We start from the raw sequence: 18738 nt of genomic DNA, 5'->3' as shown, positions 1-18738 counted from the left end.
GGTGAGACTCATGAGCAGATCTGTTTTGGATCGTGCTGCATGACGGTTGTTCCTTGTGATGACAATGAGAAGTAAATGTGTGGCCCTTGGGCAGGGCAGTTTCATTGTGTGTTTTGTATTATATTATAATACCACTCCACTATTTCATTTTGTAATAATCATCAAACTTAGTTATGAGGTTTGAAACTACTGTTTGTAAATTATGTTATTGTAAGACTTCTGCTATTTTTACTCTGGTGTAGATATTTGCATAAATGTTGTAATACTGCAATGACTCTATAACGTGATCCTGCTCGAAAATCGTGGATGATTCGGGATTCCCCGAGGACACCCGACAGTCTTCTTAAGTTACCGGAAACATATGCACAGATGTCAAAGGTCATCGAACAGTGACAGGTGCATGTGGGTCCTATAATTTAGGAGGTTCTGCCACAGCTGTACTCTAGCTGGGCCCCCTGGCTATGCCTGCGGGTGGGCACACTCCAGCTGCCCCTCCTGCGGGCGGGCCACAGCTAGGAGGCCAGCGCTTTGGTGCCGTCTACACTCGTCGTGCCCGGACTCCTACAGCGCTGGCCACCGAGCCGGTGGCTCCTGCGGCTGCCTCCGTGGCCCTTGCTGCTGTGCCAACAGCGGCTGCAGCACCGGCAGCACCACCAGCCGTGCTACCCGCAGTACCAGTGGCCCACCCTGTGACACGCTCACAGACCGGCAGCCTCCGCACTTTCCAGCGCTACGGCTTCTCTGCCTCCGTCGCCTCGCCGGTACCGGTGAACTATCGCAGTGCACTCGCCGATCCTAATTGGCGCGCTGCGATGGCGGAAGAGTACAAGGCGCTGATCGACAACGGCACTTGGCGCCTCATACCTCGACCGCCTGGTGCGAACATCGTCACTGGCAAGTGGCTGTTCGAGCACAAGCTCCACTCCAACGGCTCCCTTGCCCGGCACAAGGCACGCTGGGTCGTCCGAGGGTTCTCCCAGGAGGCCGGTGTTGACTACGACGAGACATTCAGCCCCGTCGTCAAGCCGGCCACGATCCGCACCGTCCTCAGCATCTCTGCATCGCGAGATTGGCCCATACGCTAGCTCGACGTGAAGAATGCCTTCCTCCATGGCAACCTCGAGGAGACGGTCTACTGCGAGCAGCCGAAAGGCTTCGTCGACCCCGCTGCTCCTAACTCTGTCTGTTTGCTGCAAAAGTCCTTGTATGGACTTAAGCAGGCGCCGCGTGCTTGAAACCAGCGCTTCTCCAACTTCATCTGCAGCATCGGCTTCACCACCTCCAAGTCGGATGCCTCCCTGTTCGTCTACAAGACTGGCGACAACATGTCCTACCTCCTCCTCTACATTGATGACATCATCGTCACCGTGTCGTCACCGGCCCTTCTCCAGCATGTCACTTCACGCCTTCACTCGGAGTTCGCCATGACGGACCTCAGCGACTTACACCACTTCCTCGGCATCTCGGTGACGCGGGACAGCAACGGGTTGTTCCTCTCCCAGCGGCAGTACGCTGCTGATCTCCTCCAGCGTGCTGGCATGGCTGAATGCCATCCGACAGCTACTCCTATGGATGCCCGGACCAAGCTGTCCGCCTCAGAGGGCGCCCCAGTTGCCAATCCCTCGGAGTACAGGAGCCTTGCGGGTGCGCTCCAGTACCTCACTCTAACAAGGCCAGACCTGGCTTATGCTGTCCAGCAGGTCTGCCTCTTCATGCACGACCCCCGCGAGCCGCACCTTGCGCTGATCAAGCGTATCCTGCGATACGTCAAGGGGTCTCTGTCCGCCGGTCTGCACTTGGGCTCCGGTGCCGTTGACCAGCTCACAGCCTACTCCGACGCCGACTAGGCTGGCTGCCCAGACACGCGCTGTTCTACCTCTGGCTTCTGCGTCTACCTCGGTGACAACCTGGTGTCCTGGTCTTCCAAGCGTCAGACGACCGTGTCTCGCTCCAGTGCCGAAGCAGAGTACCGAGCAGTGGCCCATGTTGTTGTCGAGTGTTGCTGGCTGCGTCAGCTTTTACAGGAGCTCCACATCTCCATCCCGCTTGCGACGGTTGTCTACTGTGACAATGTGAGCGCCGTCTATATGGCTGCCAACCCTGTCCACCACTGCCGCACGAAGCACATCGAGATCGACATCTACTTCGTCCGCGAAAAGGTCGCTCTGGGACAGTTCCGTGTTCTCCATGTCCCATCTGCGCACCAGTTCGCAGATATCATGACCAAGGGTCTGCCCGTCCAGCTCTTCACTGATTTTCGGACCAGTCTATGCATCCGTGATGCTTCCGCTACGACTGCGGGCGGGTATTAGAATATGTATATATCTAGATCAATTAGCGATTGATTGGTATTTCCCTAGATAGGCTAGCTGCCATGTATAGCCTAGGATAGTTTCCTTGTACAGGAAATAGCTTCCCATGTATGTGACTTTCATGTATGCCTATTAGCTATATATATGAAAGGCTCCCCACCCACATTAGTGAGTGTGGTGATTCTCTACCTTCTACAAAAATTAGACAAACTCAAGATAATTTGATACGATGATTCCAGAAGTTGATTTATTTTGGGATTGAAGGAATATATCACACATGAGACAATAATACCATCTTTCAGGCGAGCTTGTAAACTCACAGCTACACAAGGTTCCCATCCCTTCCTCTCCTCTTATTTTTTTTCTTGAAAAAATAATCTCTTATTACAGTTTTATGCCTATCCATATGCATATCAACTCTTGTTTCGCTTCGTATGCTGACCCCTACTTGCTGCGCAGCAGGGCCACTGGGCCAGTTAGTTGTAGTGAGCTATCTTCTTGAGCCATACTCCCTTTTCCTGCTCCTAGTTCTTACATCCCGGGCCTGGTGGCAGCTCCAGCAGGACCAGCTTGTCGTAGCAGCTGTGTGTATTAACACAAACTGAGATCCAGGCTCATGACACAAGCTACAGAACGATGGATGAGATTTATCGAGGATGATTACCTGGAAATAGGCCTCTAGTTTCTGCCTCAGGGCACCGTGCTCCCTCTTCACTTTCTGGAACGATCTCATGCAACTGCAAACCGAAATATGCCACAGGAGTAAACAATGGCTGTTCTCATTTCTTGACATGAGACAAAAATCTGAAAGAATTAAAAAGTCAGAGAGATACAGACCCTTCAACATTTCCCTGTCCACAGTAATCCCTGAATGACATGCACTCACTCTTCATCCTTGAAGCACCAATGCTGCATCAAGTTTTGTAACATCGTCAAACACACGCAAACTTTATATAAATATAAAAGAATGATAATGTGTTCAGATGTCAGAGTTATGCTTTATTTAAATCTGATTCAGAACCATGCCATGCTTACAAAAGTTCATTCGCACACGTTAAGCTTTTGGTTGGCACGCAAAACTACAAAATATGAGTTTTTCTCTGAGATACCAGACCACCTTAAAGCCTCCAAGAACCTTGGTTTACAAGCATACTGGACATGTCATTAGTGAGGCATTGATATGCTTCAGATCCCCCCCCCCCCCCCCCCCCCCCCCCCCCCCCCCCCCCCCCCCCCCCACCACCACCACTTTTTTAAGAAGCTGAAGCATGCAGTAGTTGTTTCAAAAAGGATAGTGTCAACTTTGCAGGATGTTCAGTTAAACACATAGTCCTCATTATTCACAAAACTATAAAGTAAGGTCTGTGTGCTGTACTGAATCAGTCACACAGCATGGATCATGTGCAACTGAAAAAATATATCCAGATGCAGCACCAGAGCTACCTGGAACAGCTGCCTTTTAGCTGCTGCATGTATGCATCCCATCTATTGAAATCTTTGGGGTATTTTTCTCTGCAGTGTCACAAAATTTTAATCAGTCAAGTTCAACACTTCTGCTTGCATCGTATTTTCTTTCTTTTTGAACAAGAAATCACTTCTCCCTTGATATGCATGTTTTACTTACAGAGCTTGTTCAACATTTGATATTAGCCTGGCTGAGTCCTTGAAAAACAAAGTGACAACCTCTTCCGCAAAATTAGGACTAGCTTCATCCTGCAAGTCTTCCACCTGGCAAAATTGCTCGTCTAGGTACCCCTGTCGATGAAATAAAACTTACTGAGTCAGCATTTGGTATATAAAAGGAAAACATTGAAAACCATAAAACAGCATAGAATAGTGTCTGCCACGGATGGGATCAAAAGCAGGCATGCTTATACATAGGAAAAAGGTATGATCGAACTTCTAGGTCCTTGTGAAAGCATAAAGATAAAATATTGATTAGAAATCTCCAGAGTATAATACAGGCCTGGTCAAAGAGACCCTTTTTCATGGATGCAGCTTGGCGACGCAAATTAGAATAATCCATTCGTATGAATGAACTAGCCAAAGGGTGGCAAGGCGAAGGTGATACAGGTAGGAACACACTTCACAAGGTACAAGACAAGTAAACTGGTGGGAATGGATACAGAAAGTTGAGCGTGCCATATGCTTATATAGTGGAGGAGGCAGTTACTATTTGTCTACCGAACATAAGTGAAACTTAGATATTCCAGTTTCTGGATAACAAATGTAAGCATCTTGCATGCACAGGTGATTTGATTGCCACGGTGTGCACAAGCTATCCACATTTTGGAGAGTGACTTGAATAGATGCGGATTCTTGTAGCCTGTATCTCTTTATAAAAGATATATGTTGGTTTATAACAATCGCAAAGAAATCATTAAGGCCCCGTTTAGATCCTTGGAATTGAATTCATTCGAATAATTATAATTTAGGCATAGATTAATTAAGCTAATATGGTTGTATAATATGGAATATATTTGTATGTTATTGTTAGCCATACAAGGGAGATACTTATATGTTGCATTTCTACTATAGGAAAGTGAGTTGAAGAGCGTGCTGTAAGTTGGAGAGTAGAAATATAGCATGGTGATCTATAGAATCAATTTCCATCTCCCACTATGAATTTGAGATAGGCTTATATGTGAACTTGGAAAAGTTGTGGAATGTCAAATTCCAAGCCAAATAGCCTAATCCATTAAGTAGATTCCAATTCCTCCAAAATGAAATGATCCAAACGGCCCCTAAAGGAACTTACTTTTAGGAATTATCAAAAGTTAACCTATTTCATGGCATCCATACAATTTCCCGAATAAACTCGATCAAAGATAGAATTAGCTGAGACCAGCAACAACGGCTTTCTGTAGGTGTACGTAAAACATGATACAATACTGCGTTATTATTTGACTTGACACCCCCACATAAAATTAAACACATCTGAGCGAAGAGAATTAAGATCTAATACAGTATACTTCTAAATTTTCTCACGTTGGATTGCTCAAAAGAAAACATATTCATGGACTACTAGAACAAGTGAAGAAGTCTCAGGCATGATTTTAATACAGAGTCATAGAAGTCTGTAGATTGCAGCTTAGAAAACATGGGTCAATCATGCAATTTAGTTAAGCTGAAGCACCCTAAATTACTTCAAAATTACAACAGACAAACAGTTTAAAGCTTTCATTACAACCAGCCTACACAGCTGAATCATGTAGATGGAAGCTTTTCCTAACTCCATACATGGTATCAAAAGATTTAGCACCAGAGATATTTGGTTCTCATTATGTGCTAATCAAGTAATCATTAGCATTTAACAAACTATCGTTTAATCACTGTTCACCTACGCGGCAATTTAGCTCATTTACACGCCGTGTAAACGCTACACAGTGGCTTGCCGTGTCCATTTAATCAGCCGTTTATCCCGTTTAATCACCGTTTAGTCTGTTTAAATGGCCGTTTAGCTCGAATAAATAGCTAAACAATTGGTGTCCGTTTAGTCTGTTTAAGGAAGTGCAAAAAACAGTATATTTACCTTATATACAGTTGTAATGGTACCTTTTGTCTGTTTTGTGGGTCAGTGAAATAGAGAATTTCTGCCGTGGTCTTTAAACAACAACATCCTAAGATTACGCAAGAAATTCTCCCGTGACAAATCCCAGGATAGAATGTAATCAGACAAATGGGAAAGCTGGAACAAGATGTCTTTTTGTGCCCCTCAAAGTTCAAACAAAATGTGGTGATAAAATCTGGGAGAATGACTGATAACTAGAATAGGGCCAAGATGCTTACTTTGAGCCTCAGCCAAAGAAAAGTAGGAGAAAGAATAGACCTCAACAGCTTGGTCCAATTGTCACAAGCCAATGCTCTCTCAGAGCATTGGACCACGTGGCAAACTAACAGTCTTTTGCAAAAGGGGTAAAAGAGATTCATTCAATGATTGATCCGATGATTGCAGTTCACCCCAAGTCAACATCACAACTTGATAAGAGGAATACGGCATGGATCAGAAATTCGAAACAAACAGAACGCCTATACAGGAAATGGATATCGGCAAAAAGAAAATTCTGGACGAGTCATTGCCATTGCCACAGATGAATAAACAGCAAACATTGTCTGCATGCAAGCTATTCAGTCAGTACCTTACCCGTATGGTGACTAAATATTCACAAATATCCCAAGGCATATGGTCCAACTGTTCATTCCTATACTGTTGTCTCTATCAATTTCATAAGTGAGTATTCTCAAGGTAATAATTTTCCTTCTGCCACAAATCTATTTGTCATTCATTATGTCCTTTTCTATGTAGAAAAGGGAGAGTGAACATGGCCCCTTCAATAAAAACAAAAATTCTCAAGCTCTAAATGCTATGTAAATCAAGATGATACACCCACAAGGACGACATCTCCTGGAAGGAAAGCTGCTAACAAACTCGACAAGCCTAAGCTCATCCATCTAATCTCCCAGTTCCCCCCATCATCGTCTAACTAGAAACTAGGAAGATTTCTTGGCAGCTGCTGTCATCTTGACAAGCGTCATCACCTGGGAGCCTTGGAAGTTGGAAGAACAGCTAAAGGACTGTAGAATGGAGCTAATCTATTTTGATTGCTAATTTGACATTTTTATCAAACATAAAAAGATAGTTCTAGTGCATGAATAAGCATCAGGACAAAGCTAAGTTTTTTTAGCATTTGGAACTTTGAAGCTTGTGTTTCCTGGTAAATACTTCACACTATAATGTCTGGCTTCCACATATCAAGGTCATCCATGCTCTACGGCTTGCACATGGTCACATTATCAGAACTCAGCAATCCATTTATAGCATCAGAGACTAACTTTCCACAATCTAAAAGTAGCATCTGCATAGCACAACATGAACTGGATGTGCACGGTACCTCCAAAAGCATCCTCATGGATTTCTCATCCATAGTGCTCCAGAAAGGAACCTTGATGCTTGGTTTGATGTGTACGCTCCATTACTTTTTGGCACATTAGTAGGTTTCTGTTCTCACCTAGAAAGCACCAACTTGACCAATTGTTTCTCCACTCAAAATTTACTTACAAATCAGAAACTTTCCTCTTCCATTGGATAAGGTGCACCGAGAGTTAAGTTTTGGATGAGGATATAACCTGTGGTCACTAAAACACTAACAAAACATTCACAAATCTTTTAAGATGCACTGCACATAGTGAGCAGACACAGCATGATCTTCTGCAGTTCAGCAACTAACTCACTGGAAGTCACACTTCCAGATTCTGAAGCTATGGGCTAGAGATGCAAGTGAGTAGCCAATGGGGTTTTCTGGGTCAGCTAATAATTAGGTGGGATGGCATTTTAATTCATTTTAGCAAGCTCTAGGTGCACACAAGTGACAACTATCCAAACATGATATAGAAACGAGCACTAAAGCTTAACCGCCAGGAGCGATCTTTTTCATTCTAGTACTAGAAAATAAAGATCGCACGGTCTTAGCCGTCATGCTCCCTCAGTCCCTCTAGATTGGTTTGGTGTCACTCTCATACCAGAACCAATTCCCTCCTAGCGACATCGGTAGGGAGCGGAAAAGAAAGGCGTGGGTACCGACCAATCGAGAGATGAGAGAACGACACATTGATTCCCCGATAGCATCCTCCCCGTCCGGATGAGTGCGCCGGCCCGATCTCCCCGCGCGGCGCGACGTGAATCGGAGCTCAGCCGCAGCTTTCGCATCCGGGGATGCCGGGGGATGGAGGGCGGTGGGAGCTCAAAGCGACCTAGGAAGGTGATGCCGGCAGAGGGTGAAGTGGTCAGTGAGATACCTAGTGGGGCGCGCCGCCGCGCAGCACGAAGGGGACGGGGGCGGCGGGTGGCCGATTTGGGTGTTTTGTGCACTTTGTGCTGGCTCTGCGTCGACGCGGAGACGTGGAGAGCCAGGTGACCGGTCGGCGATGGATCGTCGCGGCCGCCGATGTGTCGGAATTGGACCTTACCAGTGGCGCTCTTTTTTTAATTTTTAATCTTTTTTAGTTTTTATTTAAAAAATATGCCCACTTATTTTTTATTTTTTTTTATTTTTAATTCGTTGGTCATGCAAACACGTCTGGTGTGTCAAAATAACATTGTCGCGCCACATGCGTTGGCTTGGCAAGATGTGCGACGTTGAATGACTATTTTCACGTGAAAGATCTTGTTACGCCACTCTCGTTGGCGTGATAGTACACTTTGGTCGCTCTAGCGATAAGATTTAACCTTATAAAAAAATCATATATTTTTCAAACGATGTTGGATGAAGATGATTTATATATGAAAATTGAGCTCGATAAGATCTAAAGCTTTCTAGTTTTGAGTTTTTCCATTTGAGATCGCTAGGATGGTCCGAAAAATAATATAAACTTTCAGTTGCATAATAATCACGTTCAAGCCTTTGTCATCTTAGAAAATTAATATCTTTCTGTAAGATGTCAAATGATGATACTTTTATATAAAATACGCTGGGCACCGGTCCAACATAAGCACTGCACAGCGTCCTGATCCACATGCAATCCCTCCTTGATCGCCGTGATCCTGAAGTGTGTAGGGCACTGCAACAATTCGCTTCTGTTGATAAATGAGCAAAAAGTAAAAAAAAAACGCATGAATAAGCCTGGTGGACAAAGACTATAAGAGGACAATAGCAATACCAATACTATGGCTTATATACTTATGTAATCTTATTCGATCGTTATACTCCATCTGTCTCAAAATAAATCAACTTAATTATCCTAAGTCAAATTATTTTAACTTTACACTACTACAGCACAGGGATACAGTAACACCAACTTATGTTACTATATGATGAAAAAAGTATTACTAGCAATCTTAGTAACACATCTTTTTTTATCCAATTGGCCATGTTACTACAGACTGGTTTATTGTAACACATTTACTTGTCTACAGAAACATTCGTCTAGTGTTACAATGACTTTCTGTTGTAACATATTGTCGGGTTCATAAACTCGGGGTCCATCATGGGTTCGCTTTCCAGCAAAAGCTCGGCCCAGCAGACGATATTGCGAACGACTCACAACTCCTGAGCCGGCCCAAAAACCTAATGACAGGCCAGAAGGACGATCTCCGACCGAAAGGCCTGGCCAAGGAGAGGACCGACGCTTGTTTCTGACTCCAACCCGCCACTCCGACCGGAAGATCTAGCCAAGGAGGAACGACGCTCGCTTCCGACTCCGACCATCCTCTCCGATAGGAAGGCCTGACTAGCTCGCCTCCAACTCCGGCGCTCGCTTCCGACTCCAGACGTCTCTCCGACCGGAAGGCCTAGCCAAGGAGGAATGGCGCTCGCTTCCGTCGCTTCCGACTCCGGCCTGCCTCTCCGATCAAAAGGCCTGGCCGAGAAAGGACGACGCTCGCCTCCGACTCCGACTTGCTTCTCCGACCGTGAGTACACCAAACCTCTGCTTACAGCTCTTCTTTGACTGGGAGGTCGGAGCCGACTGGGGAACGACCAACTGGGGACGCCCGCTCGGTGAAGACCCAGGAAACAAACAGAGCAAGTAAGACAGGGCGCTCTAGTCAACCGTAATATCAAGGACCGTACCCTGCACACCTGCGGGACAGTACTGTCAGGTCATGTCAGAAGGGTACTTTATATCCTTCCAAACATGTCAGAACAGCAACAGTGTTATGGACGCCGACATTTATCCTACAGTACGGTAGGCCGACATCGGTCGTACCAGAAGATCACGATGGAGCCTATCACATGCATCCGGACATCAACAGTGTTGTGGGCGTCGACAAACCGCCTAGTACCCGACGGCGTGGGCAACAAGACTACAAAACACACACACACTCTCTTTCTCTCACACTTTCTCTTATAAAAGCCGTCCCCTTCATCTATAAAAAGGGATGCGCTCTCTCTAAAAACAACGATCGATACACAGACAATTCAACCACCAGGGGATCGAACAACCTACGATTCAAACGATTTCAACAGAGCACATGGTCAAATACTTAGCGCACGTAGGAGCTCCTATCTCTCTCGACCCTTCGGTCCAGAGTTCGACCGAACCTCTTGCACCCCGCATCTTACTCCCTCTCGTTTGTAACCCCACAACAAACTTTAAGCACCTAGGCTCAGGAATAAAGTCACCGACTGACTCAAACTGGACGTAGGGCACGTTGCCTAAACTAGTATAAACTCTATGTCATTAAGTGCCAGGCCACATCCGATCACAACGTACGATAAAACTTCAAATATTTACGTGTTGGTCACTTTCTGCACCGATAGTTGGCGTCGTACGTGGGGAGGACGCCATACGTTCACGCTTTTGGTCATCGGATGGCCCACCTTTCCGCCACCTTCGCCATGATGGGCTCAAGCAATACGACTCACTTCGACTCGCTGGAGTTTCCCACACTCCCACTATTGGGATGTGGGTTCCACCTGTTTTCGAGCCGTCCTAGGCCTTCCTCTTCGGAAGCCTAGGCTTCATCATCAACCAACTCGGCATGCTTCGCCTCCGAGAGGAGGCACTTGTTTCGGCGCCCGTCGGAGGGGCATCCTCTGTCTCCTCTGGGACTCCCGGCTTCCTCAACGACGAGGCGCCTATGCTTCACTCTGAGCCCACACAGGGCTCAAACCCAACTATGAGTAGTATACATACTGTTATTTACTCGTTATTTACTATTTTTCACCGATTCTCTAGAAGGACCCCGTTGTCCCTATCGTGACTGCCATGCGACCGGTTCTCCTATAGCCTCGCGTCCCCCATGGACATGTACGCATGGGGGCTCCAAAAGATGCTAGCACCACCCCCTCTCACATCTGAATTCGTGGAGATGACAGACTATGCTCCCGCCTCTTTCCCCAACCTCATGGATGACGATGTTGAGAGCGACAGCTCTAGCATTGGTGACATCATGGCACCTAGCCACCCTTTGTCCCACGAGTGTGCCATCGCGGACGCTCTAGGACAGCCACCGGTGGTGGTGAAGTCTCTTTAGACCCACACCCCTCTAGACCCTCGCACGGATGCCCTCGCATGTGTGCAGGCGCATGGCGAGGAGCTACGACAAAGGCGGTAGAACTAGCCGCCACCTATGCCGAGGCACTCGGCACACCACGATGCGCCCCATGTGCGTAACCCGGTGAGCAGCGCCTAGGGTCACGCTCACCAGGTTCAGCGCAACATCATCCACGGAGGGAACGATCCCCCATAGTTCGCTCGAGCTAGTTAGAACATCACCACGGCAGCAATGCTTCTGCACGGCCTTCCTGAGCCTGTCAACCCACAGGCGTAGGCGGTCCACTGGAACCTCCAGGCATTGGTGGAGACCGTCGCCGTTCAATAGGCGGAGAGCTCCACGTCACGACACCGACTTGTGGCCTCTCTCCCCACCAGGGGGATGCACCAGACGCATCACTCCATCCACTCACCGCTATAGCCATTGGGTGTGGAACAGGAGGCCACAGCTGCACCACAACCTGACCTAACGCTTGCTCTACACCAGCCACCTATGCGCGAACGCCTCGGGCCAAACCGAGACGCTCGTAGCGTCATCAACAACCGGTGTTAGGCCCGTTATGATGATGACGTCCATCGGGCAGCGGTGAGAGCAGGTAGCACGGGCTCTGACCAGACCATTGAGGGGACCAATGAGATGCACCCTAGGCATGGTCGTCGATCGAATGATCGAAGTCCTAGCCCAGATGGACTAGGACCATGGGCCTTTGGCCAATGCATCCAGAGAGCGTCGTTCCCATAGTGCTTTCGACTACCTACCAACATCACCAAGTACACTGGGGAGACGAACCTTGGTATATGGCTTGAGGACTTTCGACTCGCCGGCCGAGTCAGTGGAGTGGATGATGACCACTTCATCATTTAGTACCTCCCCATCTACATGGGGGAACATGTTCGAGCGTGGCTCGAATTCCTCCTGCATGACAGCATCTGCGACTGGGCGGACCTCAAGAGGATCTTCGTTGGAAATTTCTAGGGGACCTATGTCTGCCCTAGGAATTCCTAGGATCTCAAGAGTTGCCAGTAGGAGCCCAATGAGTCCCTACGGTACTACATCCATAGCTTCTCAAAGCGGTGCAACTCCCTTCCCGATGTCATCGACGCGAACGTCATTAGTGCATTCCTCTCTGGGACAACCTGCGAGCCCCTGATCCACAAGCTTGGCTACCTAAAACCCTGTACCACCCGTGACCTGCTGGACGTCGCCACAAACCACACCTCCGGTGAGGAGGCAATCGGGGCGGTCTTTAATGGAGGCTGGGATAAGGGCAAGGCTAAGCGCGAGGATCAAGACGAGGGCCCCTCCATGTAGAGGGGCAAAAAGAACAAGAAGGATCGGCGCCAACTAGCTAACTCCACGTTGGTCGCCGCGACCTATCACATGGGCAAATAGCCCCATCAGGGCCAACTCAGCCACTTCAACAAGCTCATCAATAGTCCATGCACCAACCACATCTACTCCATCAAGCACCTCTATAAGGACTGCGAGCTCCTCAAGTGCTTCCTTCGACAGGCCAGCGGGCTGAAAGGAGGAAAGGGCAAGGAGGCAGCAACCAAGAAAGGAGGCACGGTGGACAAGGATGGAGACAGCTTTCCCAACCTCGAGGAATGCATCATGATCTTTGGGTGATCTGATGCCATCTACTCCAAGCGCCAGCATAAAGTGTGCTACCAAGAGGCATGTGTCGCGGAGATGGCCATCCCCACCTTCCTTCGCTAGTTGGAATCTCCGATCACCTTTGATCAAAGGGAACACCCTTCTCACATTGCCAGACCAGGTTGCTACCAGCTCATCATTGACCCCATCATCCGTAAGAAGCGCCTCACCAAGGTGTTGATGGACGGAGGCAGCAGCCTCAACATCCTCAACGCCGACACCCTTAACGCAATGCGCATCCCCTGGTCGAAGCTCTACCAAGTGAGCTCTCCTTTCCATGGGGTAATCCTAGGAACGCAGGCATACCCACTTGGGCAGATCGACTTGCCCATCACATTCAGCGACCGAGCCAACTTCTACTCGAAGGTGCTTACCTTCGAGGTTGAAAGTGCATCTAGCCCTTTAGTGGGTTTTGGATGATTGAATGACAATGTGATTAAAGGACTAACCCATTTGCTAAGTGTGGATAGGTAATAGGTTATCTTATAGGTACTTAATGAAAGCCAAAATGATGTGTTGTTGTATAAACAATCTAGTTCAAGCACAAGACAACAATACAAATGGAATTCATGCAAAGGCTTAATTATTGTGGGATTTCCATGTACTAGTTTGAAAGCAAGCTTGTAAGAATTAATTAATGAGACATAAGGGATTGCATATGGATTGGTCTCATATTTGAAGCTTGCTAAATTGAAATAAAAAAAGATAACAATACATGAATGGATGATTCAACACAAGATGTGACTTGATGGCTTGAGATGGTGAAGATAGCAAGGAAAGGCTTCGATGTACTAAGCAAGGGTGAAGGGCAAGCGATGGCTTGGTGGCCGAAGAACCTAGCTAGGGTGAAGAAGGAAGTACTTGCATTTAGTTGAGGTACCAATCAAGCTATGATGGCCACATTTTTGTGGAGGATCAAATCACTATTGGAGTGTTTGATGGAAGTGACTTAATACATTTGGGATTATTCAAATTTGATGAATGGAACAAAGTCACATGCTCAAGATGGCTATGCTCAAGTGAAAAGATCAACATCAACATGTTAGCACCCTTACTTGATGAAGATTGGAAGGGATGGCATCAATTCAAAAGAGATCAACTCAAGTGGTATAAATTCATTTTTTCTTTGATCTTGAGTTTAATAGGTATGCCGTACTATTAAGAGGGATGCATCATGTTGATAGATAATGTTTCATAAGTGCTCAAGCCAACCCATGTGAGTTTTGAGTATTTGAGCGATAAAAGAGCTAACTTTATTTTTGCTGGTCTGGCAATACCAGACGTGTCCAGTATTGATACCAGACGTGTTCGGTATTTACCCAGCAGTGCTAAAACTGTTGTTCTCAGGTTAGTTCGTCGGGAGTCCCGGTAATGGTCGGGAGTTCCAACGTCTCATGCTTTAACTAGCTTGGAGAGTTCACTATCCCGGCCATACCGAACGTGTCTGGTATGAATGACCAGAGGCCAATGGCTAGTTTTCAAAAGCCTTGAGGGTCGGGAGTTCTGACATGAGTTGGGAGTTCCGATGGTCAGGAGTTCCGACACCTCACAAACTTCAACTCAGTTACATGGTTTTCAAAATTGCTGAGGGTCAGGAGTTTCGATGTGAGTCGGGAGGTCCAACGGTTGAGAGTTCCAGCATTCATCGGGAGTTTTGATGCCTCACAACTTCACTGTAACTTAGTTACCGTTGGCGCAGTGTAAGTCATACCGAACATGTCCGGTATTGCAACGGCTATAAAATGGCTAGTTTTTCCAAGGGGGCTATAAATACCCCCAAGCCTCCACCTTTGGAGGCTGCTGATTCTTCTAATACACACACACGTTTTTGAGCCTTACCAACTCTCCCAACCCTCTCTAAGTGAGTGATTGATCAAATTTGCCAAATCAAATTGTGGGTTGAGTGAAATTCAAAAAGAGAGCAATCCAACCACTTGAGCACTTGTGCATATTGTCAATCTCATGATTTGCATTTGTTACTCTTGGACTCTTCGGTCCTAGACAGTTAGGCGTTGCCGGAGAGCACCCGAGAGATTATGGTCTGCCTCGGAAAGTTTATAACGGTTGATTCCACCGCCTTGGAATCATCTAGTGGAAGGAGGAAAAGGAGTTGGAAAAGACTTTGGCTAGAGTGACCTTCATGGTACCCTCTAGGGCTAACCTTCGCTGGGTCGCCCACAGCCCCCTCAATGGAGAGTAGGACTCGAACGAGTCTGAACTTTGGTAAAACAAATATCGTGTCTCAATTTGCTTTTCATTCGATATTTGTGTTGCTCTAGCTCTTGTGTAGGTTCTCTGTGTTTATTGTCATCTCCAGTAGATACCTGCAGTTTGGTTTGAAGATAGAAATCAAAGGGAGCAAGTTTAGGGATGTTCTGCTGAAATTGTGTAAACCGGACACGTCCGGTATTCATACCGGACACGTCCGGTATTAGAGCTCAGTGCTGAATTTATTTGATCCTTGCGCTAATCATTGTGTTGTAGGATTATGGCTCCTAGATTTATTTAGTATCTTTTACATACTCTGTGGCTAACTTGTGAGGGGTGGTATTACTCTTATGTGGAGTTTCCATTTTGGAAACTCCCTTTACTAATTGTTTCCGCATTTAAAGGTGTTAATTTTCAGAAATGCCTATTCACCCCCCCTCTAGGCGGCATCCTAGGTCCTTTCAATTGGTATCAGAGCGAGGTTCTCACCTAAAGCTTCATCGCCATGAGAAAAAGGATGTTGATGCCTATCGAGTTGGAGCCGGTGCTTCTCCAAAATGATGGTTCAAACTTTCTAACTTGGTCAATACATGTACTCAATGCATTTAGAGATATTAGTCCTCTTGTTGAGCATATTGTGGATGCGAGCATACCTCTTTCTATAGTTGATTGGAGCAACTACAAAAATTTGTCAAAAGAGGAAAAGATATGTGTGCAACTCAATGCTCAAGCTATTAATATTATTTTGAGTACATTGAGTATAGAGGTTCAAGATGAGGCAATCTTCAATGGACAACCACCTCTGGAGAGTGTTCATCTCATTTGGACTAGACTTTTTGATTTATATGGAAAATCCAAATGTGATGATGCATTTGAGATCGAGTCAATGGAAAGTATGTCCATTGTGTCTTCATACAGTGAAGAAGCCTCACAAGACCTCAAGAGTGCCGAGCCAGAGCAAGTAGTGCAAGCAACACATGACCTGCTGTCTGCCTACACATATCGAACGTGTCTGGTATGCCTACTGGATGTGTCCGGTATGGCCGAGGTAGCAGACCAGCAAGCTGCTATTTGCAACGATGCTCAAGCCTGGTGGTGACCAAGTGATGAGTTAACCTCAGTATCTCATGATACTCATCACTTGTGTCTCATGGCCAAGAAAAGCAAGAAAAAGAGTAACAAGAAAGATCAAGAAAAGGAGAAAGCACAAGTAGATGATCAAGATGAGAGTGATGTTGAAGTTGAAGACAACTACAACCTTGATCATCTCAACCGCAAAGACAAGTTCATCATCATGAAGATAGTTGAAAAGAATGATGAGCTTGAAGAAGAGATTGAGAAGCAAGAGCAATCACTTCAAAAGCAAGAATTGTTTCTCATCTCCAAGATGGAAGAACTAAAGGCTCTAAGTGAAAGGTATGAAAAATTGTCAATTGAGCATGCTTTAGTTACTAACTCCTCTTCTAGTGTTTCACAACTAGAGAAGGAAAACTTGGAGCTCAAGGCAAGGCTAGATGAGCTATTAAGCAAGTATAATGTGCTACAAGCAAACTACGTTCATCTAAAGTGCTCTCATGAGGAAGTAGTAGAATCAAGCTTCATGCTTGAGGTAGCTCATGAGGTTATGATCACCTCGGTAAAATTTTCTCAACCTCTTACACATTCACTCACTAGTACACCATCTCAATTAAATATTTCTTGTACTAATGAGTGTGCTCCTCAAGCAAGCCAATCTTCGATTGAGCTAAATCTTATAGAAAACATAGAGCTCAAAGAAGAAGTGCAAAGATTAAAGAAAGATGTGATTCGGTTGAAGGATAAGGAGAAAGCACAACCTTCTCAAGATAACCATGATAACATGGTGAAGAAGCTTGAGAAGGGTTCAAACCTTGCTTCCTCCAAAACCCAACAAAGGAATCACATCTCAAGCAAGGCCAACTCAACCAAGAGCAAGAAACATAGAAAAAGGATGTGTTATGGTTGTGGATTGTATGGACATAAGTGGGCTATGTGTCCACACAAGAGTTGGGCCAACAAGGTTGAAGCCGCCAATCAAAAGGCTTCTACCAAGGAGGCCAAGCAAATGAAGAGTGATGGACAAAGTGCTTGTCTCATGAGCAAGAAATTGGGGCATCCTACCAAGAAATGCCCAATGTACAAAGAGGCAAGAAAGGAAGCCCAAGTTGCAACAAGAAGATGCTATGGATGCAATGAGATGGACCATAAGGTTGATAGATGTCCATACAAGCAAAACAAGCATAGAGCAAACAAAGGCTACATATGCTATTCTTGTAGAAGAAAGGGGCATCTAAGCTATGAATGCCCAAATGGTAACTCACCTAAGCCAAACACATTTGTTTATAATGATATGCTTAGGAAGACCACAAATGGAGTTAGCATTAGCAAGGTGATGTGTTCACCACAAACTAGTACTAAAGCCATTTGGGTGCCTAAGCACTTGTTGACTAACTCAAAAGGACCCAACAAGAGTTGGGTACCAAAGTATGCTTAGGTTAATGATGTAGGTACTTGGTGATGAGATGAAGGTCTCGGAGTGGTTGAGCAAGCAATTTGACAATATTCACTCAATCTATCAACCAATTCTTATCATAATCCCTTATATGGTTGACCCGAAGACAATTCAATGAACATATCATCTACTTCATCCACACCATTGGTAACAAGTACCTAAACCTCATAGGATAGCCACTTTATTTGTTTTGTGTTCAATAGGGTCACAAATAGGTATATTTGTGAAACATTAAATGTGGCTAATTAATTTCACTTGAGATTTATCATGTTTGCCATATGATGCTTTTGATCGCTCTCTAGTAGATTAATTTATTTGTTGAAATGCTAGTATACAACAAATAATAAAGCTAAACAAAGAATCACAAATTGGATAAGCAACTGAGTTTTTGACCCATATATTTTCATATATCCTCAATTTACTCAGAAGCTTGTGGTTTACCAAATCTAAGTGGATTCTGAGCATCTCTTGAACTCAAATTTAACTATGGCAAATTATTTGGTTGTGGTTCAAAATAGAAAATTGACTCCTAAATTCTTAATAGAATAAAGTGCTTGTTGAAAGTCATTCAAATTACTTGAGGCACTTATTTAGGGGGAGCTAAGTTTCTATTTTTCACCATTGTGGACTAACAAATTTATCTAGCATTCTTTGTAGTTCTTTGGATGAAAATGTATCTGGCGTGATTATTTGGCAATTGAGGTCAACATAAAGATCATCATGCTATTTATCTTTTTAGTGGTATTCTTGTGGGCTCAAGGCAAAGGTATGTGTTTACATACATACATTGTAAGTGCATCTAAGGCCCTTTATATGTTAGAATGTGCATTTGTGTGACATAGGAGAGATATTTTTTCAAAACCCATAACTAGCATGTGTAGGTGGTATGAATTTGAAAAACTATTTGAATCTTGGTCTTTGTGACCTAGCCTTGTCATGTGATGATTATAGCTCCCCTTGATTGTTTGATTGGCTAATCACATATGACATGGCTTTCTTAAGTCTGCAATCTACTATGTCTCACTCTATCTCTCTCA

The 18738-nt window shown here is 45.4% G+C and overlaps 2 protein-coding genes across 2 annotated transcripts; one reads left to right on the top strand and one right to left on the bottom strand.

Moving 5' to 3' along the window:
- Nucleotides 1–1325: 1325 nt before the first annotated feature.
- On the top strand, nt 1326–1847 carry LOC136460992 (uncharacterized mitochondrial protein AtMg00810-like). The gene has a single exon (XM_066460486.1). It carries the CDS (start codon nt 1326–1328, stop codon nt 1845–1847), a length of 522 nt encoding a protein of 173 aa, XP_066316583.1.
- Nucleotides 1848–2539: 692 nt separating this feature from the next.
- LOC136456535 (pseudo histidine-containing phosphotransfer protein 1-like) lies at nt 2540–8273 on the bottom strand. The gene is made up of 6 exons (XM_066456440.1): nt 7895–8273; nt 3937–4067; nt 3756–3824; nt 3150–3221; nt 2977–3049; nt 2540–2894 (listed from the first exon to the last, which is right to left on the bottom strand). The coding sequence occupies exons 1-6, from the start codon at nt 7919–7921 to the stop codon at nt 2844–2846; spliced, it is 423 nt and encodes a 140-aa protein (XP_066312537.1). The 5' UTR covers nt 7922–8273; the 3' UTR covers nt 2540–2843.
- Nucleotides 8274–18738: the final 10465 nt, after the last annotated feature.

Source organism: Miscanthus floridulus, chromosome 6, assembly GCF_019320115.1.
Source record: "Miscanthus floridulus cultivar M001 chromosome 6, ASM1932011v1, whole genome shotgun sequence".
In the NCBI taxonomy this organism is placed as follows: domain Eukaryota; kingdom Viridiplantae; phylum Streptophyta; class Magnoliopsida; order Poales; family Poaceae; genus Miscanthus; species Miscanthus floridulus.
Note: the sequence above shows the minus strand (reverse complement) of the source record. Positions and strands in the feature narration are given on the sequence as shown.

Bases quoted from the DNA above. Each gene is read 5' to 3' on its own strand.
- LOC136460992 (XM_066460486.1), top strand. From the start codon at position 1,326: ATGTCCTACCTCCTCCTCTACATTGATGACATCATCGTCACCGTGTCG.
- LOC136456535 (XM_066456440.1), bottom strand. From the start codon at position 7,921: ATGTGTCGTTCTCTCATCTCTCGATTG. The intron at 3,050-3,149 runs GTCTGTATCTCT...TTCGGTTTGCAG, and splicing joins GGACAGGGAAATGTTGAAGG to TTGCATGAGATCGTTCCAGA. The intron at 2,895-2,976 runs GTAATCATCCTC...TAATACACACAG, and splicing joins AACTAGAGGCCTATTTCCAG to CTGCTACGACAAGCTGGTCC.